Source organism: Plectrocnemia conspersa, unplaced genomic scaffold (genome assembly GCF_051122295.1).
Source record: "Plectrocnemia conspersa isolate PC_06_02 unplaced genomic scaffold, ASM5112229v1 ptg000006l, whole genome shotgun sequence".
In the NCBI taxonomy this organism is placed as follows: domain Eukaryota; kingdom Metazoa; phylum Arthropoda; class Insecta; order Trichoptera; family Polycentropodidae; genus Plectrocnemia; species Plectrocnemia conspersa.
In genome coordinates, this window is record NW_028277170.1 from 22777026 (window position 1) to 22792710 (window position 15685).

General features: G+C 32.3%; 1 protein-coding gene across 1 annotated transcript; it reads left to right on the forward strand.

Annotated features, from left to right (window-relative positions):
- The first annotated feature begins 7034 nt into the window (after positions 1 to 7034).
- On the forward strand, positions 7035 to 14878 carry TrpA1 (Transient receptor potential cation channel A1). The gene is made up of 19 exons (XM_088187736.1): positions 7035 to 7199; positions 7291 to 7450; positions 7517 to 7607; positions 8177 to 8372; positions 8468 to 8764; positions 8832 to 9071; positions 9791 to 9898; positions 9980 to 10131; positions 10357 to 10636; positions 11814 to 11980; positions 12064 to 12208; positions 12273 to 12380; positions 12972 to 13254; positions 13320 to 13525; positions 13595 to 13783; positions 13847 to 14119; positions 14185 to 14344; positions 14412 to 14533; positions 14597 to 14878. The coding sequence occupies exons 1-19, from the start codon at positions 7113 to 7115 to the stop codon at positions 14687 to 14689; spliced, it is 3357 nt and encodes a 1118-aa protein (XP_088043862.1). The 5' UTR covers positions 7035 to 7112; the 3' UTR covers positions 14690 to 14878.
- The last annotated feature ends 807 nt before the right edge of the window (positions 14879 to 15685 follow it).

A 15685-nucleotide genomic window follows, 5' to 3' on the forward strand; every position in this document is an offset into this window, starting at 1 on the left:
GGTTAGAATTGGGGGTTGATTGCTATCCAATCACCGACTTTTACGTCGCGTTCGACTCAAATTTAAAAACTCTATTCTAGAAGCATTAATTTCAGACAATTTATGAGATATTCTGCAAATTAACACCGTTCCTAATTTTTTAAGCGTCTGTGAACTAATGTAGGCAATACGTTGAGCTTTTGTGCTTATTTCTGTATCATTAATTTTGAACCTACTTTGATTGCAGTGCTAATATCCTCACTAACAACCCCTACGGAAAAAATAAATAACATCATTAATACAAATGCTGTTAATAAACACTGAAAGAATAGAGAAATTATAGTTGATAGATATAAAAAAAATTTTTGCCAATGTAGGAAAAAAAAACGCAAAGACTAATGGGACAAGCTGATACGTAATAATTTTTTTTGAGCATTAAAATAATTTTTATTGAATCGCATCACCAATTTTATGCATCCCTGAGACTCCCAAAAGATATTTTCAGAGAAATCAAGACTCAAAAAACATCAACCCAGAGACATAATTTAACAAAAATTAAGCAATGTTATAATTTAAGTCAGATAAAAATATATTTTTAATAGCAAAAAAATACATATAAAAAAAAGAAAGCTCAAATTTACCATTGTTATGTTATTCTTAGAAAAATAAAAAAGCATAACGTGTCTGAACAACATTAAAAACTACGATAACACGTATTTTTTGCTATCCTTTGTTGCGATTACTATAAATTACGTTCATTTTAGCATGCGAAAAATTAGCATATATATTGTCGACACTTGAAAGTACTAGATTACGCGACATTGTGAATGTGTGTATTTGTTATATAAAAATGCGTATATAATTTTGTAAATGTTGTAAGTATTTTTTGTTACAGTTACACTTCGAAATGTCTACTATTAAGTGCATAAACGACTTGAAGGATCACTTGGATGTGGAAACTGCTCCATGGCCTCCGACTGCTCCTCCACCTGAAATTACTAACACTGGGCTGCCAAAAAAGCATAAAGTATATTCAAAGTTTATTAATTTTTTTACTTTTTACTATTTGTAGATTTTGATTTTTTTAAATTGCTAGCTTATAATATAAAATACAAGTTCATATTAAAAAAGAACATGGTGTATCTCAATATTGTTAACCAAATCAATCGGTTTATAAATTTTTATCTCCAGAATAGTAGCCATTAAAAATTCATCATTAAGCCAAATTTATTTGACATAAGCACTAGTAAATCGCCCTAATCATTAAAACTTGAATAAAATACGTTATTAGACTAATATTATATTTATTAGGTAAACAATTCTAATAAATTAAAAAGTGGTTTTAATGTTTCACAAAAAAATACAATCGTTAAAGTGGATGAATCAAGATTGAGGGTAAATGTGCGATATCTGATTGCGCATGTCGCGCATGAGAATCGCACCTTTTCGATAGACTAGTGCGAGGATCAGTTGTCGCAGTTCTTGATACTGTGATAGTTTCAATCCCCTCCATAATTATTTAAAATTTATAGATCACTCAAACGACCATTTAAATAATAGAACAAAGACGTGTCACACACACAATAGAAGAGAGATCTCGTGACCAAGCAATTGCGTTAATAATTATAATATTGTACGGACCACATATACCAGTAGCACATCCGTTCCGAAACGCTAATCACCCATGAGTCGCTAAAAAGTACTATTACTGCGCATATTACTATTGTTCTTCAACTCCTTGGTTACCAATCGCCTGAGTTGACATGTTTCTGCCCAAAAAGCGATGCAATTGGCCTACAAACATCCTCATCTGTGATTCGCCAGAGCCTATTTATAAAATATGTGACACATAGTCACAGAAGCAAGATATGGCAAGAGAGTCCCTATGGAAACACTGCATGGAAACAAAACACTTCACAGTAGGACTGGTACGAGGAACAGAATGCACATAATAAAAGTTTTCAAATAATGTTACTAAAAAATCTTAAATTACTTACACGTACACGCAACAAATTAAATTAGTACACGCAACAAATTAAAAACATAAAAAATAAAAGTAATTTAAATAAATTATTTTCGACATGTCAATTGCACTAATGTCCTAAAAACGCTAATCATGTTTAAAACTGCAAAATATATTTTTATAACTTTTTTTAAATTTATGTAGATTATAATCTTACATATATTAAAAAAAGATTACGCCTAAATTTAATGCTATATTTTTATTGTTAGCACAGCAAAGGTTAAAAAATATTATTTTAGAGCTACTCGATGATAGTTTTATTTAGTAATTTTTTTCGAGAATTTTTTGAAAATAAAATTTTTATTATATAAAATTGAATTTGTAGAAATATTTTTAAAATGTTGACAACCACTGCTATTTTTATAACGCTGCATAAGTAAAGATGGATTTATGCATACTAGACATACCTTCTGGAGGTCTCATAGGAATCTGGGAATAACAAAAATATGTTTTTTTTTTTAATTTTTGACACTAGAAGTAGAAGACAGTCAAATAAAAAAAACCTTTCCGAAGGTGTTTGTGCTAGATCTTTGAAAATATGCATACTTTATCGGAAGATCGAAAGCATTTGAATGACCAGCCGGCGGCCTTATCTTTGCTTTGATGATCTAAGAACCCGCTCAACAAGAATAAATTACGCATGGAAATAGGCAGAATACAAAACGTTTTAGGGCTATTTTTTTTGGATAATCCAAAAAGGTTTTTATATATTATTTTTGTAACAATATAAACAGCTGTTTTTGATGACTATTATTGCCTTGAGAAGCCACGGAAAATATAAATTCTGAGCTAAGCTTAAAATTTCAACGGGCAATCAAAGAGAAATTACATAATTGAAGAAACCAGATATTAGCGTCATTAATTAAATATTTCAAAAATCCGGAATCTTACACCAGTCAAAAATAATGACTTCCTTAGTTATTCTTTAAAAACATAAATATGTAAAATGGGGAAAGAAATTATTCGCAGTTTATTTAATGGCTTGATTCCAAGGTCTTAAATCACATAAATCAAAAATGATTAAATATCCGTCACCTTAACCGTTTGTATGCCACGTACGCCGTAAGAAGCTCAATCGAGTTGTGAGCGTATTGCCACTAGCTTCCTACGAAGCTCTCGCAAAAATTCATATTTATACTTTAAAATGATTTTACAATACTTAAGGTATATATAGTCATCTATGGAGAAACGTTTAAAAATGGCATTCATAAAATAACGAAAATTCAATGTCGCCAAGGCTGTCATAAGCAACTTGGGCTTTGTATTTTTTAATAACAATGGCTGGCATTACGGTTGTATATGACGCCAAGGTAGTTTGGCATATAAAGTGTTAAAAATAAATAATGCGCAGAACCGTTTATAATCTGTCTTATGGGTCATTCTATCCGTCACCAAAATAGTCACTGGAACGCGGACAATTAAGAAATATTTTTCATCACTTACATTCACACACAACGTCTGAGCACTTCTTCTCGGAGATTTTCTCTGACATCTACACTTGAACATCCGCTTCGGAGTTCAAGGCACACAAAATTTAGACCAGCGAAGATCACAGAAGCTGCCGCTTCTCTCTTCGCATCCACTCGCTCAGCTCAACGTCTGAAATTCAGAGAAAACTCACTTTGGAGACGAAATATACTCTCTGACTCTAAATCATGACAGATTATCCTAATCTCACGAACGAATAATTGCGATGCGATAGTAAAAACTGCATAATAAAGATACAATAATTTATTAAGCTATTTTCTCCCTAAAGCTCACAACATTGTTATTATTTTCTAGTACGCATACTAATAAAATAAGCTAACTCAATTAGCTAAATATATAGCTTGTAATAAAATGCAGATTAATTATAAAATACACACAAATACTAATGTAGATTACTGTTTTCTAATTGAAAGTTTTAATTCCATCACACATTGTTGTTGCAAAGCTATAAAATTTACGAGGGCCGTAAAATCGCTAATTCGAAATTAATTTGCCTCTGCAAATAGTGGACACGTTAATGTGTTTACGTTATGTAGGTGCAACGAAAGAAAATTTAATTGTTTTTCCACGTAAGGTCAATATCCGCTCCGGTTCGAGTTACGGAAGAGGATGGTTTCAAATTAAAAATATATTTCTCTACTACTAATTAAAAAAATAAAGGTATTTCACGGATATTGCTATAAAAAATTAACGTGAAAAAAAATTTTTTTTCCACGTTTTCAAAATCAAAATTTAAAACTTTTATTAAAATGCAAAATATAAATATCACTATTTTATTTATAAATCAATTTTAAATTTATTAAATATACTTAATGACATATTTATTATTTTATTTTTTATTACAAATCTGACTATCGTGGCTTTTTCCGATGCGTCATGATGATAACAATTATACAATTAATAATTTAAATAAATAAAAATCAGATAAGCACTACCAACAATTTTTTTCTAGCACCTCATAGAAAATATTCTTGTACTTGACAAGCTCATTGAGAAGCTTGATCGCTTTGAAAGTCGCCAAGTATCGACGGATTGTCAACACCACCCTTGAGCAAATTTTAAAAGTGTTTCTCTGAGTAGACGCTACTCTGAGAATGCAATAAATTGTATTACATTGCACCTAACAAAAAATCACTAGGATATGGATATATTGTTGAGATTTAAGGACGGAATAGCGTGGTCCGTAACATCTCAGACTAGTAACTCTGATGTTGCGGGTTCGAGCCCCGACAGTGGCACACAAATTTTCATTTTTAAAAATGTGCTAATCTTAAAAAAAATCGGCCCCAGCTGCAGTGACATCTATTGTATGGCACATAATAATTTATAATTAATAATATAGCTGTCACCGACTCACAGACTATCATTTTGGTGGTTAATACATTATGTCTGATTAACTTAATCAACTGGTACAGATTTGGCTGTTGTAACGCAATAGGCTTACGCCTGTTAGCTTGCAACGGAAGATTTATTAAATAAAATTCTCTGAATTTTCTCTGATAACAAAAGTACTTGCTTCCTTTGTCGATACAAGACGTTAATGATCATGGAACGAAGCGGAGGAAACCATTGTTGTTGGTCTATTAGCGTTTATTTTTTTTATTAATATCATAATGATGAATAAAAAATATAATTATTTTTATTAAATTGACTATACAGACTGATTTGAACGATAAACTTTAATTCCAGTCTCTCAGTTATGACAATATTTTTGGTTGTTAAATATAGAGATTTGAGATCCTCTTGTTTTCCAGAATTGTGGAAATGTTCAAAAGTCACTCCGATTCATAAAAAGGGTCCCAAATCTCAGATTGACAATTACAGGCCAATAGCTTTGATCTCATCACCTGCAAAATTATTTGAAATTGTTTTGCATAAATACATTTTTAATCATTGCAGGTTTATGCTTCTCGACCAACAACATGGTTTCCGTAAATCTCGATCCACTGTCACTAATCTAATGGTTTTGTCTAACTATGTTTCAAAATCATTGGACTCTGATGTACAAGTGGACGTCGTATACACAGGTTTTGAAAAAGCATTTGATAAAGTTAACCATGCTTTACTTGTAAAAAAATTATCTAATTTCGGGTTTTCTGAAGATCTCATAAATCTATTCTCAAATTACTTGACCAATAGATATCAATTCGTCAAGTATAATAACTCCTTTTCAGAACGATATAAAACCCCTACTGGAGTACCTCAAGGATCCAATTTGGGTCCATTGTTGTTTTTATTGTTAATTAATGACATAGAAACAGCAATAGAGCATTCAGATTTTTTATTATATGCAGATGACTTGAAAATTTACAAGAAAATGCATTCGATTTCTGATTCCCTCGACCTACAGGAGGATCTCAACTCTATATGGAAATGGGCTTGCTATAACCAATTGCCTTTCAGTGTAAAGAAATGTCACACAATTTCATTTTCAAGGGCATTAACGCCGGCAAAATATTCATACCATCTAGGCGGATATTTTCTGGAAAGGTTTTCTTCAACTAAGGATTTAGGAGTGACTTTCGAAGAACGTTGGAAATTTAGCCAGCACATTGCTCGGTTTCATCTTGAGAAATGCGCGTTACTTCAGGAATACTTTAGTATTGCGCACTCTTTATGATACGCTAGTCCGCAGCATACTAGAAACTAGCTCCATCATTTGGATCCCAGGCGTAATGAATCAATGTAATGAATTGAAGCAGGAAAAAGTACAACGTAAATTTCTTCGATATTTATACTTGAAGGAATACGGGTATTATCAGTTCTTGTTTCCCAGTGCTTTTATTTTGGGAGCCCTGGGATACGTTTCTTTGTCGACTCGCAGAAGTGTTTATGTAATTAAACACTTCTGGAAATTGCTCAAGGGCATCGTAGACAATCCTTCAGTGCTCGAGCAGCTTCAAATGTGGGCTCCTGAAGGTGGTTATAGTTCTCGGTCGCGTCCACTATTCTTGCCTGTTAAGTGTAGAACTGGAGCACTTGCCAACTCTTCTCTGGCCAAGGCTATTTATCTGCTCAATTCTGTCCATAGTAATATTGACATTTTCTCTTGCACATATGGAGTTTTGGTTCAGTTCGTACGGGACAATGCACACCTGTTGAGGTGATTTGTGTCTGTTGTTTTGTCTTGTTTATATTTGTATGTATTATGATGTATTAGTACTTTTGACTATCGTGACGCATTGGGTTTGCCTGTCAGGTCACGATGGTTATAATTTTAATAAATAAATAAATAGACTGTTATTATTGATGCAATACTGTGATCAATTGAATATGACCTCTAGTTTTTAGTAAGTTGCCGCAATCGTTATCGATAAAACGGGTAATTATTTCGTAATCAAAAAGCATGGTCAATAAATAGGGAACACGTCACCTTTTTAACTATGTTACTGTGAGTAAACACTTTTATCTATTAGCACTCATGCGAACCAATTGTGTTTGCTTTGCGTCGAGATAAACCAATCTAATTTTCAGATTATTGTATGTGTGTCCACATACATGTGCCGCAAGTAAAAGGATAATATATGTATTATTTCAGCTTTGGAGAGTTTTACGAAATTCATATGCTTCGATCAATAAGTTAACAAAAGTCGGGGGTGTTGAAAGCGGCGAACTACAAACGATGTTGCCAAACAGGAAAGACTTGTTCGATTCTAAAAATTATGCCGATGTTTGCTTGATGACTGACAGCCCCTTCAGAATTTTAAGGGTTTGTATAGCATGCTAGAAAAATAGCAGTATTTATACCTTTAGGATAAAATCACTCGTTACATTAAAATATATTTTCAATAATTTTTCAGGCGGCTGAGAGTGGAAATATTGATGAATTCAAAAAAATATACAGTCATGAACCATTGAAACTTTTATTCAGCGATAACACTGGCAAAACAGCAACTCATCAAGCTGCTTTAAAAAACAACGTAATCATCCTTGATTATATACACAACCAATGTCAAGGAGGTGAATACTCAACATATTCTAAATATCTACAATTATATAATACTACAAAAAAAACATATATTTTAGATCTCAATATTCAAGACAATGCTGGAAATACTCCGTTACACTTGGCAGTTGAAAACATGTCCATTGAGTCTATAATGTTTCTATTAGAAATGTAAGTCTGATCTCACTTCTTGATTGGTTTTTTTTTACATAAATGTAACCAAGAAATCAGGTTTTATATTTTATATTTAAAAAGTTCACATAATTTAATTAATTTATGTAAATACTTATCTAAAATGTTTTAACAATAAATAATCCTATTAGTATGTAACGATATCGACAAATTTATCAATAAATGGATCACTTGTTTGTATTAATCTTAATTTTTAAAAGTTCCAAAGATCAATGGCTTTTATAATAATGATCTGATTATTGAAATTTATATTTAAAAAAAACTTACTTACTTAAAAAACAGAAGTTTTTTAAGTAAGTAAACTATATGCGTTAAACTATATTAAACGGTTTGCTTTTTTAACATTTTGTTTCGTTCAACGAACGAATTCTACAAATTTCGGTCATAGTATACACAACAAACATTCAATTCACAAAGTCGAAAAAGCATTTTTTTGTTGAGAAGAATATTGTCTCAGCTATACACAATGTTATTTATTGTATAATACGTGTCATATTTCAATAGGAACATATTATACATTTTATTTTAATTAATAATGTTAATTTTAGACCAGTGAACACCAGCATATTGAACAATAAGAAGCAAGCTCCGATACACTTGGCTACAGAATTGAACAGAGTAGATACTCTACGTGCCATGAGTCGCTACAGGAGTGTTATAGACATTCAACAAGGTGGAGAGCACGGAAGATCTGCTCTTCACATAGCCGCTATATACGATCATGAAGAGTGTGCCACAATTCTAGTAAACAATAAATTAAAAAAATTAAAATACAATAGAACTATTTGAATAGAATTGTGAAATTCGGCATAAATCATTATCTAATTCACTATGTTTAGATTACAGAATTTGGTGCAAGTCCCAAGATGCCATGTAACAACGGCTATTATCCAATACACGAAGCTGCCAAAAACGCATCATCTAAAACGATGGAAGTTTTTCTCCAGTGGGGTGAAGCTGAAGGATGCACCAGAGAAGAGATGATATCGTTTTATGATTCTGAAGGCAATGTTCCGCTGCATTCTGCAGTCCATGGTGGAGATATAAGAGCAGTTGAGCTGTGCTTGAAGTCGGGAGCTAAAATATCGACTCAACAACACGATCTTTCAACTCCTGTACATTTAGCTTGTGCTCAAGTAAGCATATGTGTAAAGAACATATTAAAAAATCGCAACAATCAAATAATTTATTAATTCATTTTAGGGTGCTTTAGATATAATAAAGCTGATGTTCACCCTTCAACCGATAGAGAAAAAGGCATGCCTTATGTCTTGCGATATACAGAAGATGACTCCATTACATTGTGCTGCCATGTTTGATCATCCAGAAATAGTGGAGTATCTTGTTGAGGAAGGATCTATCATAGATCCTTTAGATAAAGAACTCAGATCGCCATTATTGCTAGCTGCCACTAGAGGAGGCTGGAGGACAGTAAAGACTTTGGTATTGACAAATAATTATACGGAATCTTTTCTTTCATATTTTAAATATGGATTTTTAGACTCTAAAAATTTTAAATTAAATTTTTTATAGTGAACTTTTCTAAGTATAAAAAATATTTGAAAGTGTTCGGTTTTCTTGCATTATAAATTATAGGAAACTACCAGTGTTTGTATTTATCGCTTTGTGAGTCTTATTCTTAAAACTCATGCTAATTTACTGTGACCAAAATAGTCATCCATAAACAAGGAAACAAGACGATGGCGTAAAGGATTGGGACCACACAATAGCCCTCGTTACGACCAGAAAAAATCACAAATAACACGCAAGGATTCTCTAAAAATATTTATTCGTTGTGAAACGGTCACGGATATAATAAATCACCGGATTCAGAAGATTCCCATTGCAGTATACGACCTTGGACAATGCCCATCAAGCAAATGTCGCTTTCTAAATATGTATACCTATTTCGCTGTTTTTAATCACTTTTTCAGTCTACTTTTGTCTTACGTTCAAGTCAATGTTATAAAAAATGTTGTTTCCGATAAATAAAACACGCGGGTTAAATTTTTAAAAGTAAGGTTTCAAGTGTTCGGTTCTCTTGCATTATAAATTATATGAATCTACAAGTGTTTGTGAAAAAATCTAAAAAATGATCCTGAGACAAAACCTATCTACCTAATTATTCTTTTAGCTAAAGCATGTGCTTAATACTTTCACAGATTCGACTCAAAGCCAACATAAATTTGAAAGACATCAACAACAAAAACGTTCTTCATTTGGTCGTAATCAACGGCGGGAGGCTCGAGGATTTCTCTAACATATATGAGGTATTACAGAAATTTGTAAGAAACTATCACATTGAGTCATTTTTCAATGTAATCAAATTCAATAATTTATTTATTTTTCAGCTGTTGAATGAAAAAGACAGCATCGGATGCTCTCCATTGCATTATGCCAGCAAAGAAGGACACGTGAGATCTTTGGAAAATCTCATTCAACTGGGTGCTTGTATCAATGTAAAGAACAACAAAAATGAAAGTCCTTTACATTTTGCAGCAAGGTAACTAGAACATAGTAGTGAATAAAAAAATCACTATTATAATTAATTGTACAAACGTTATGTTACCACTTTTAAGTATGGTAAAATTTTCTGACTTGATTAAGTCAAACAGATTAACATATTCTTACTAACTTCTTCTATTACGGGTGATGTGATTCTCGATTGCTTAGTGTACGGTGGAAGCAAGCAGCAGAATTACTATTAATTAATTGATTGTGGTTTTAGATATGGAAGGTATCATACAGTGAGACAGCTTTTAAATTCTGAAAAAGGAGCTTTCATCATCAATGAGAGCAACGGCGAGGGTCTGACGCCTCTTCACATTGCTTCACAACAGGGACACACAAAAGTCGTTCAACTTTTGCTTGATAAAGGAGCACTTTTACATCGTGACCATAATGGGCGTAACCCTTTACACTTGGCAGCTATGAATGGCTACACAAAAACAGTCCAACTGTTACATTCAGTGCATTCACATCTACTGGATCAGCCGGATAAAGATCAAGTAAGTTAATAGAAAAATTCAGAAAGTAAAGCATTTTATTTTATGATTGACATATAGTATCTTTATATTTTGAATGCCAACCAATTCTGTTTTACATAATTTAGTAATTTACTAGCTTAAAAATACATCAAATGTGTAGAGACTAATATTATTATTTTAATTGCCGCTGAAAATGTCGATACCCAGATCGATAGTTGTCAATCGCTCATTTTAATAGTGCGAGCGAAATAGCGAGCTCTGCATGCATAACAGCATCTCGCTCTTTTTTCCGTCTTACAAATTTTCTATTTATTTAATAACAGACACACAATACAAAATAATATTTATGCACAATTAGACCATATGCTCCCGTTTCATCCCATATCATAAAAATATAGATGCCCTTTGAAGGAAAAAAACAGTTTAAGAGCAATAATTGACAACGTAAACTATCAATATCGCGTTATGCGGTCTTAACACCACACGAAATGACCCTGTTCCGATGAAAAATTTTGCAATAAACTTCAATATTACTGAAATGTGTTTAACAGAACTTTTTAACCATTAATAAATTTAAATTGGCAAAATTTGCTTAAACACAAAGCCAATAAATGCATTCAAAGTTTTGTTTGAGTGCAACGCTTGGAATACGATGTCGACACATTGTCGACTTACGAGCACAAAGGGTTATTAATAATATTTTTTTCTCCTTCGTTAAATTATTTCCTCTGAATATTATATTATTGACTTATATTTTTAATTCATAAGCTCCTTTTATTTTAAATTCGAGCGTCATTAAGCCTACTGTCAGACATTTTTATTGTGTGACAATAATAATCTATTTTTTAATATTATATAACATATATATTATTTTTACTAACATACGTGTACTTACATATGCCGGTTTTCACCTCCAAAGAAGTTGATTACCACAATCTTAGCTAATTACACGACAGACACAAACACACAGCGAAGAACAATTAAGGATAATCATGACATTGTTTATAAAGTTGCTAAGTGACAGAATTTAATATTAAATTTTTATATGTCATAACATTCGTCTTTATAGCGTTAATAAAAACATTTATTTTATATGGTACACAAGTTTCAATGTCATGCTTCTAATAAAAATAATATTAAATAGCTTTTAATGTAAAATTTCCAATATTTTTAGTTTTTATTATAACGTTTTTTTCAGAATACAGCTTTGCATTTGGCAACAATGGAAAATAAGCCAAAATCTGTAACCATGCTGCTCTCTATGAACTGCAAACTGACATACAACTCCCTCGACATGAGCGCCATTGATTACGCTATTTATTATAAGTTTCCTGATTCTGCCTTAGCGATGGTCATACACGAGAGGTATGATTATATGGGATTATATTATATACAGTGTATGTTCAAAATATTTTAATTAACATACATTTTTTTAATGATACTATAAGAGCCACTGAAGTAATGTGCCTGAGATCCAGTAAACATCCTTGCGTCACACTGGCACTGATCGCCTTCATGCCTAAAGTTTTTGAAGCAGTACAAGGGAAGTGTATAACAAAAGCAAACTGCAAAAAAGACTCAAAGTCTTTTTACGTAAGCATACGTGTACACATTTTCATTGTTAAGAAACAAGCTTCATAATCGAATTGACTTACAGATAAAATACGAGTTTAAGTACTACCAAAAGTCACCGGAGCAAATAGCAGTTTTGAGGGAGAAAATGAACGATCCTAAATTTAGACCACAACCTCTGAGTGTAGTCAACGTAAGTAAATCAATATATCATATTTTAATAATATCGCAGACGTCGCATCTCACATATTGCTCCATGGTTTGTCTGCACTTCGATATTATACTATGTTTTAAAAATATGATAGCTATCTTTACTTATATTACTACATACTTCTGATATGAGCGCATTGGTTAAAGTATATTTAAATCGAATTTTGGTCAATAGGAGAGCGCAAAAAACAATTATCACTTCTCAGAAGTCAAAAATCCACGTCAAGTTGAAGTCAGTTGCAGTGCGAACGCTCGGCAACGAGCGTTCTCACTGCAACTGGTGTTCTGAAATTGGTTTCATGCTGCACGGCCATAGGTTTGCCAAGGCACTGCTGGACAAATGGTCCCCGGTAGCCAGAAAGTGTGCCGGGTGAGAGTGGTAGTAAGAATGCCATTGAATATCTATGTATGTGTGTGTGATATTGAAATAATGCATTGAAGTGATACTCGCTCTAATCATAGCTCTGTATACGGTTGGGTACTAGAATTCTTCCAGATCGAAGATATACTTAAACTTAAACTCACATATACAACTAATATGAATAAATATGACTAAAATTAAATGAATTTATAGGCTATGGTAGCACATGGTAGAGTCGAACTTCTGGCACATCCTCTCAGCCAGAAATATCTGCAGATGAAATGGAATTCTTATGGAAAATATTTTCATTTGGCAACTCTCCTCTTTTACTGTGTCTTCCTCACCTTTGTCACCATATTTACGGCTTCTCTGATGAACAACGCCGAAGTGGCTATTGCCAATACCACAAAAACCACTTTGATCAGTTACAAACCGACAGACGCGATCAAAATTACCGTACCTCCGCTTTACGGTAAAATGATGGATCAAACTACAGGCAAGTATTATGTCATTTTTGTTTAATTTTAAAATGAAAACTCACAATAAAAGTCACCTTACTAGAATTGGAAATGACTGTAGCAATGTACGTGAGCGCCATAGGAATTATTATTTATAATGTTTTAAACATTATCAAAGAAGCGTACAACTTACATCAGCAAAAGTATCAATACTTCACCGATCCTGGAAACTTTGTCACGTGGCTGCTCTGTATTTGCTCGATGATAATGATATCGCCTATGGGAGTTGGACATTTTAATAATACGCAAGTAAGTATAGTTTTTACATTTTTAAATGACAGCTATATAAAACATGTAATATTCTTATTCTGCGTTTAGTATTCGGCTGCTTCGATTACGGCGTTTTTGAGTTGGTTTCAACTTCTACTTCTTCTACAGCATTTTGACCACGTAGGCATATACGTAGTAATGTTCTTAGAGATTCTTCAAACGCTCATAAAAGTACTTCTAGTGTTTTCGATACTGATAATAGCTTTTGGACTTGCTTTTTACATATTGCTCTCAAGAGTAAGTTTCTATTACTAGTGCAATCATAAATTATATCATATACAATTTTATCATAATTTCCAGGGCCATCATCTGTCATTTTCTTCAATTCCCATGTCTTTAATGAGAACCTTTGCTATGATGTTGGGAGAAATTGACTTTATAGGTACTTATGTGCATCCTTATTATATGGCTGAAGGCCACCGCTGGTTACCGTTCCCGTTGCCCGCTTTCTTCATACTGGGACTGTTCATGGTCTTGATGCCAATCCTTCTGATGAACTTACTCATCGGTCTCGCAGTTGGTGATATTGAAAGTGTGAGGAGGAACGCTCAACTGAAAAGATTGGCTATGCAGGTGAGTTTCATTATTTTGTCTTAATATGCCTATTAAATATATAAAATATCATTTCACAAACACAGGTGTTGCTGCACACCGAACTCGAACGCAAACTGCCTCAGTTCATAATGGACAAAGTGGACAAAAACGAGCTGTATGAGTTTCCCAACGAGAAGAAGTGCAAAGTTGGATTCTTTGATTTGATCCTCAAGAAGTGGTTCTTCAACCCTTTTACTGAAGAAGGTACAATCTGTTCTGTTTAATAGTATACACTTTTTTGAACCATCTCTCATAATGTATTTTCTAGTAGATACTATAATGGACAACAGCGAAGATCATTTGACATTCGAAATGGAGAAGCAAAAGAAAAGATTGAAAGACATGGCTTGCCTCATGGATCAGCAACATAAATTATTACGTTTAATAGTGCAGGTGATTTTAATATATTATATTTATAATGAATGCATATTTCAAATATTTTCACCGTAATTTTAGAAAATGGAGATAAAAACTGAAGCTGACGACGTAGATGATGGATTCTGTCTCCCGTCAAACACACTAGTATTAACACAGAAAAAAATAAATTGAAATATATAGTCCTGTACTTTTACTAATTAAAAGATCTGGCATTTAACAAGATTAAAAAACTATTAATGTATTTTTATTAAGAAGTAAATATTTTTCTCCGTTTCTTATTAATTTAATAATTTTTATCTGTAATGAGTGGAGTTTAAAAATAATTTGTATGATTCCTAATATATGTTATTATTTAATGCATCATATGACTTTACTTTAACCCTATGGAATCCATGTCGAGGTGGACTCGACATTGATTGTTCTACCAGCAACTCCAAAGTCGAGGTGGGCTCGACGTTTTTTCAAGCTGTTTCAGAAACATCAGGTAATGATTTAAAAAGAGACAATTTTTTTTATTCTACGACCAAATACATATTCATTCAGCATCTGGATTTAATAAAAAATGGTCTGCATAGGATCGCTCGGTAGATGCAACGGGTGCTTGATACAAAAGTCTGTTTTGTGACATATCACTGTGATCATCTTGTGTATATTCTTATTTGAGCTGTACTTACATTTCAATGCTTTTATTATTTATTACTTTATTATATATTAAAATCAGTGTTTTTTTTAAATTTATAGTTCAGAAGGATGTTTTAAATTATCAAAAATTAATTCGAATGTAGTGAAGATGATGATTATTATACGAATACAATTAGATATATATAAACATTAATTTGTCAAATAAATGTTTAATATATACATTGAAGAGTTATCGTAATTTAAACCTCCTTTTATATATGTGCATATATATTAAAATCTGATTTTACCCCCTTCAAATTCACTGGTAAAAACTAAAGAACTTTTGAAAATGTCTTTGGAGTGCAAAGGGTTAATACTCCAATTAAAATTCTTATTAATTTATTAATTTAAAAATTATATTTTTAAATAATACTTTTCATCTTTTGAAGCACTTACTTGGACTTGTCCTTTATGATAACATGTTTTTTTTGTGTTTACTGTCTTATGAGTAATCGGTAACACAGACAATAAAACATTTTAATAAAA

Coding starts and splice junctions, on each gene's coding strand:
- TrpA1 (XM_088187736.1), top strand. CDS start 7,113: ATGTTGCCAAACAGGAAAGACTTGTTCGATTCTAAAAATTATGCCGAT. Junction 11,981..12,063: donor GCGATGGTCATACACGAGAG/GTATGATTATAT, acceptor TGATACTATAAG/AGCCACTGAAGTAATGTGCC. Junction 12,381..12,971: donor AACCTCTGAGTGTAGTCAAC/GTAAGTAAATCA, acceptor ATGAATTTATAG/GCTATGGTAGCACATGGTAG.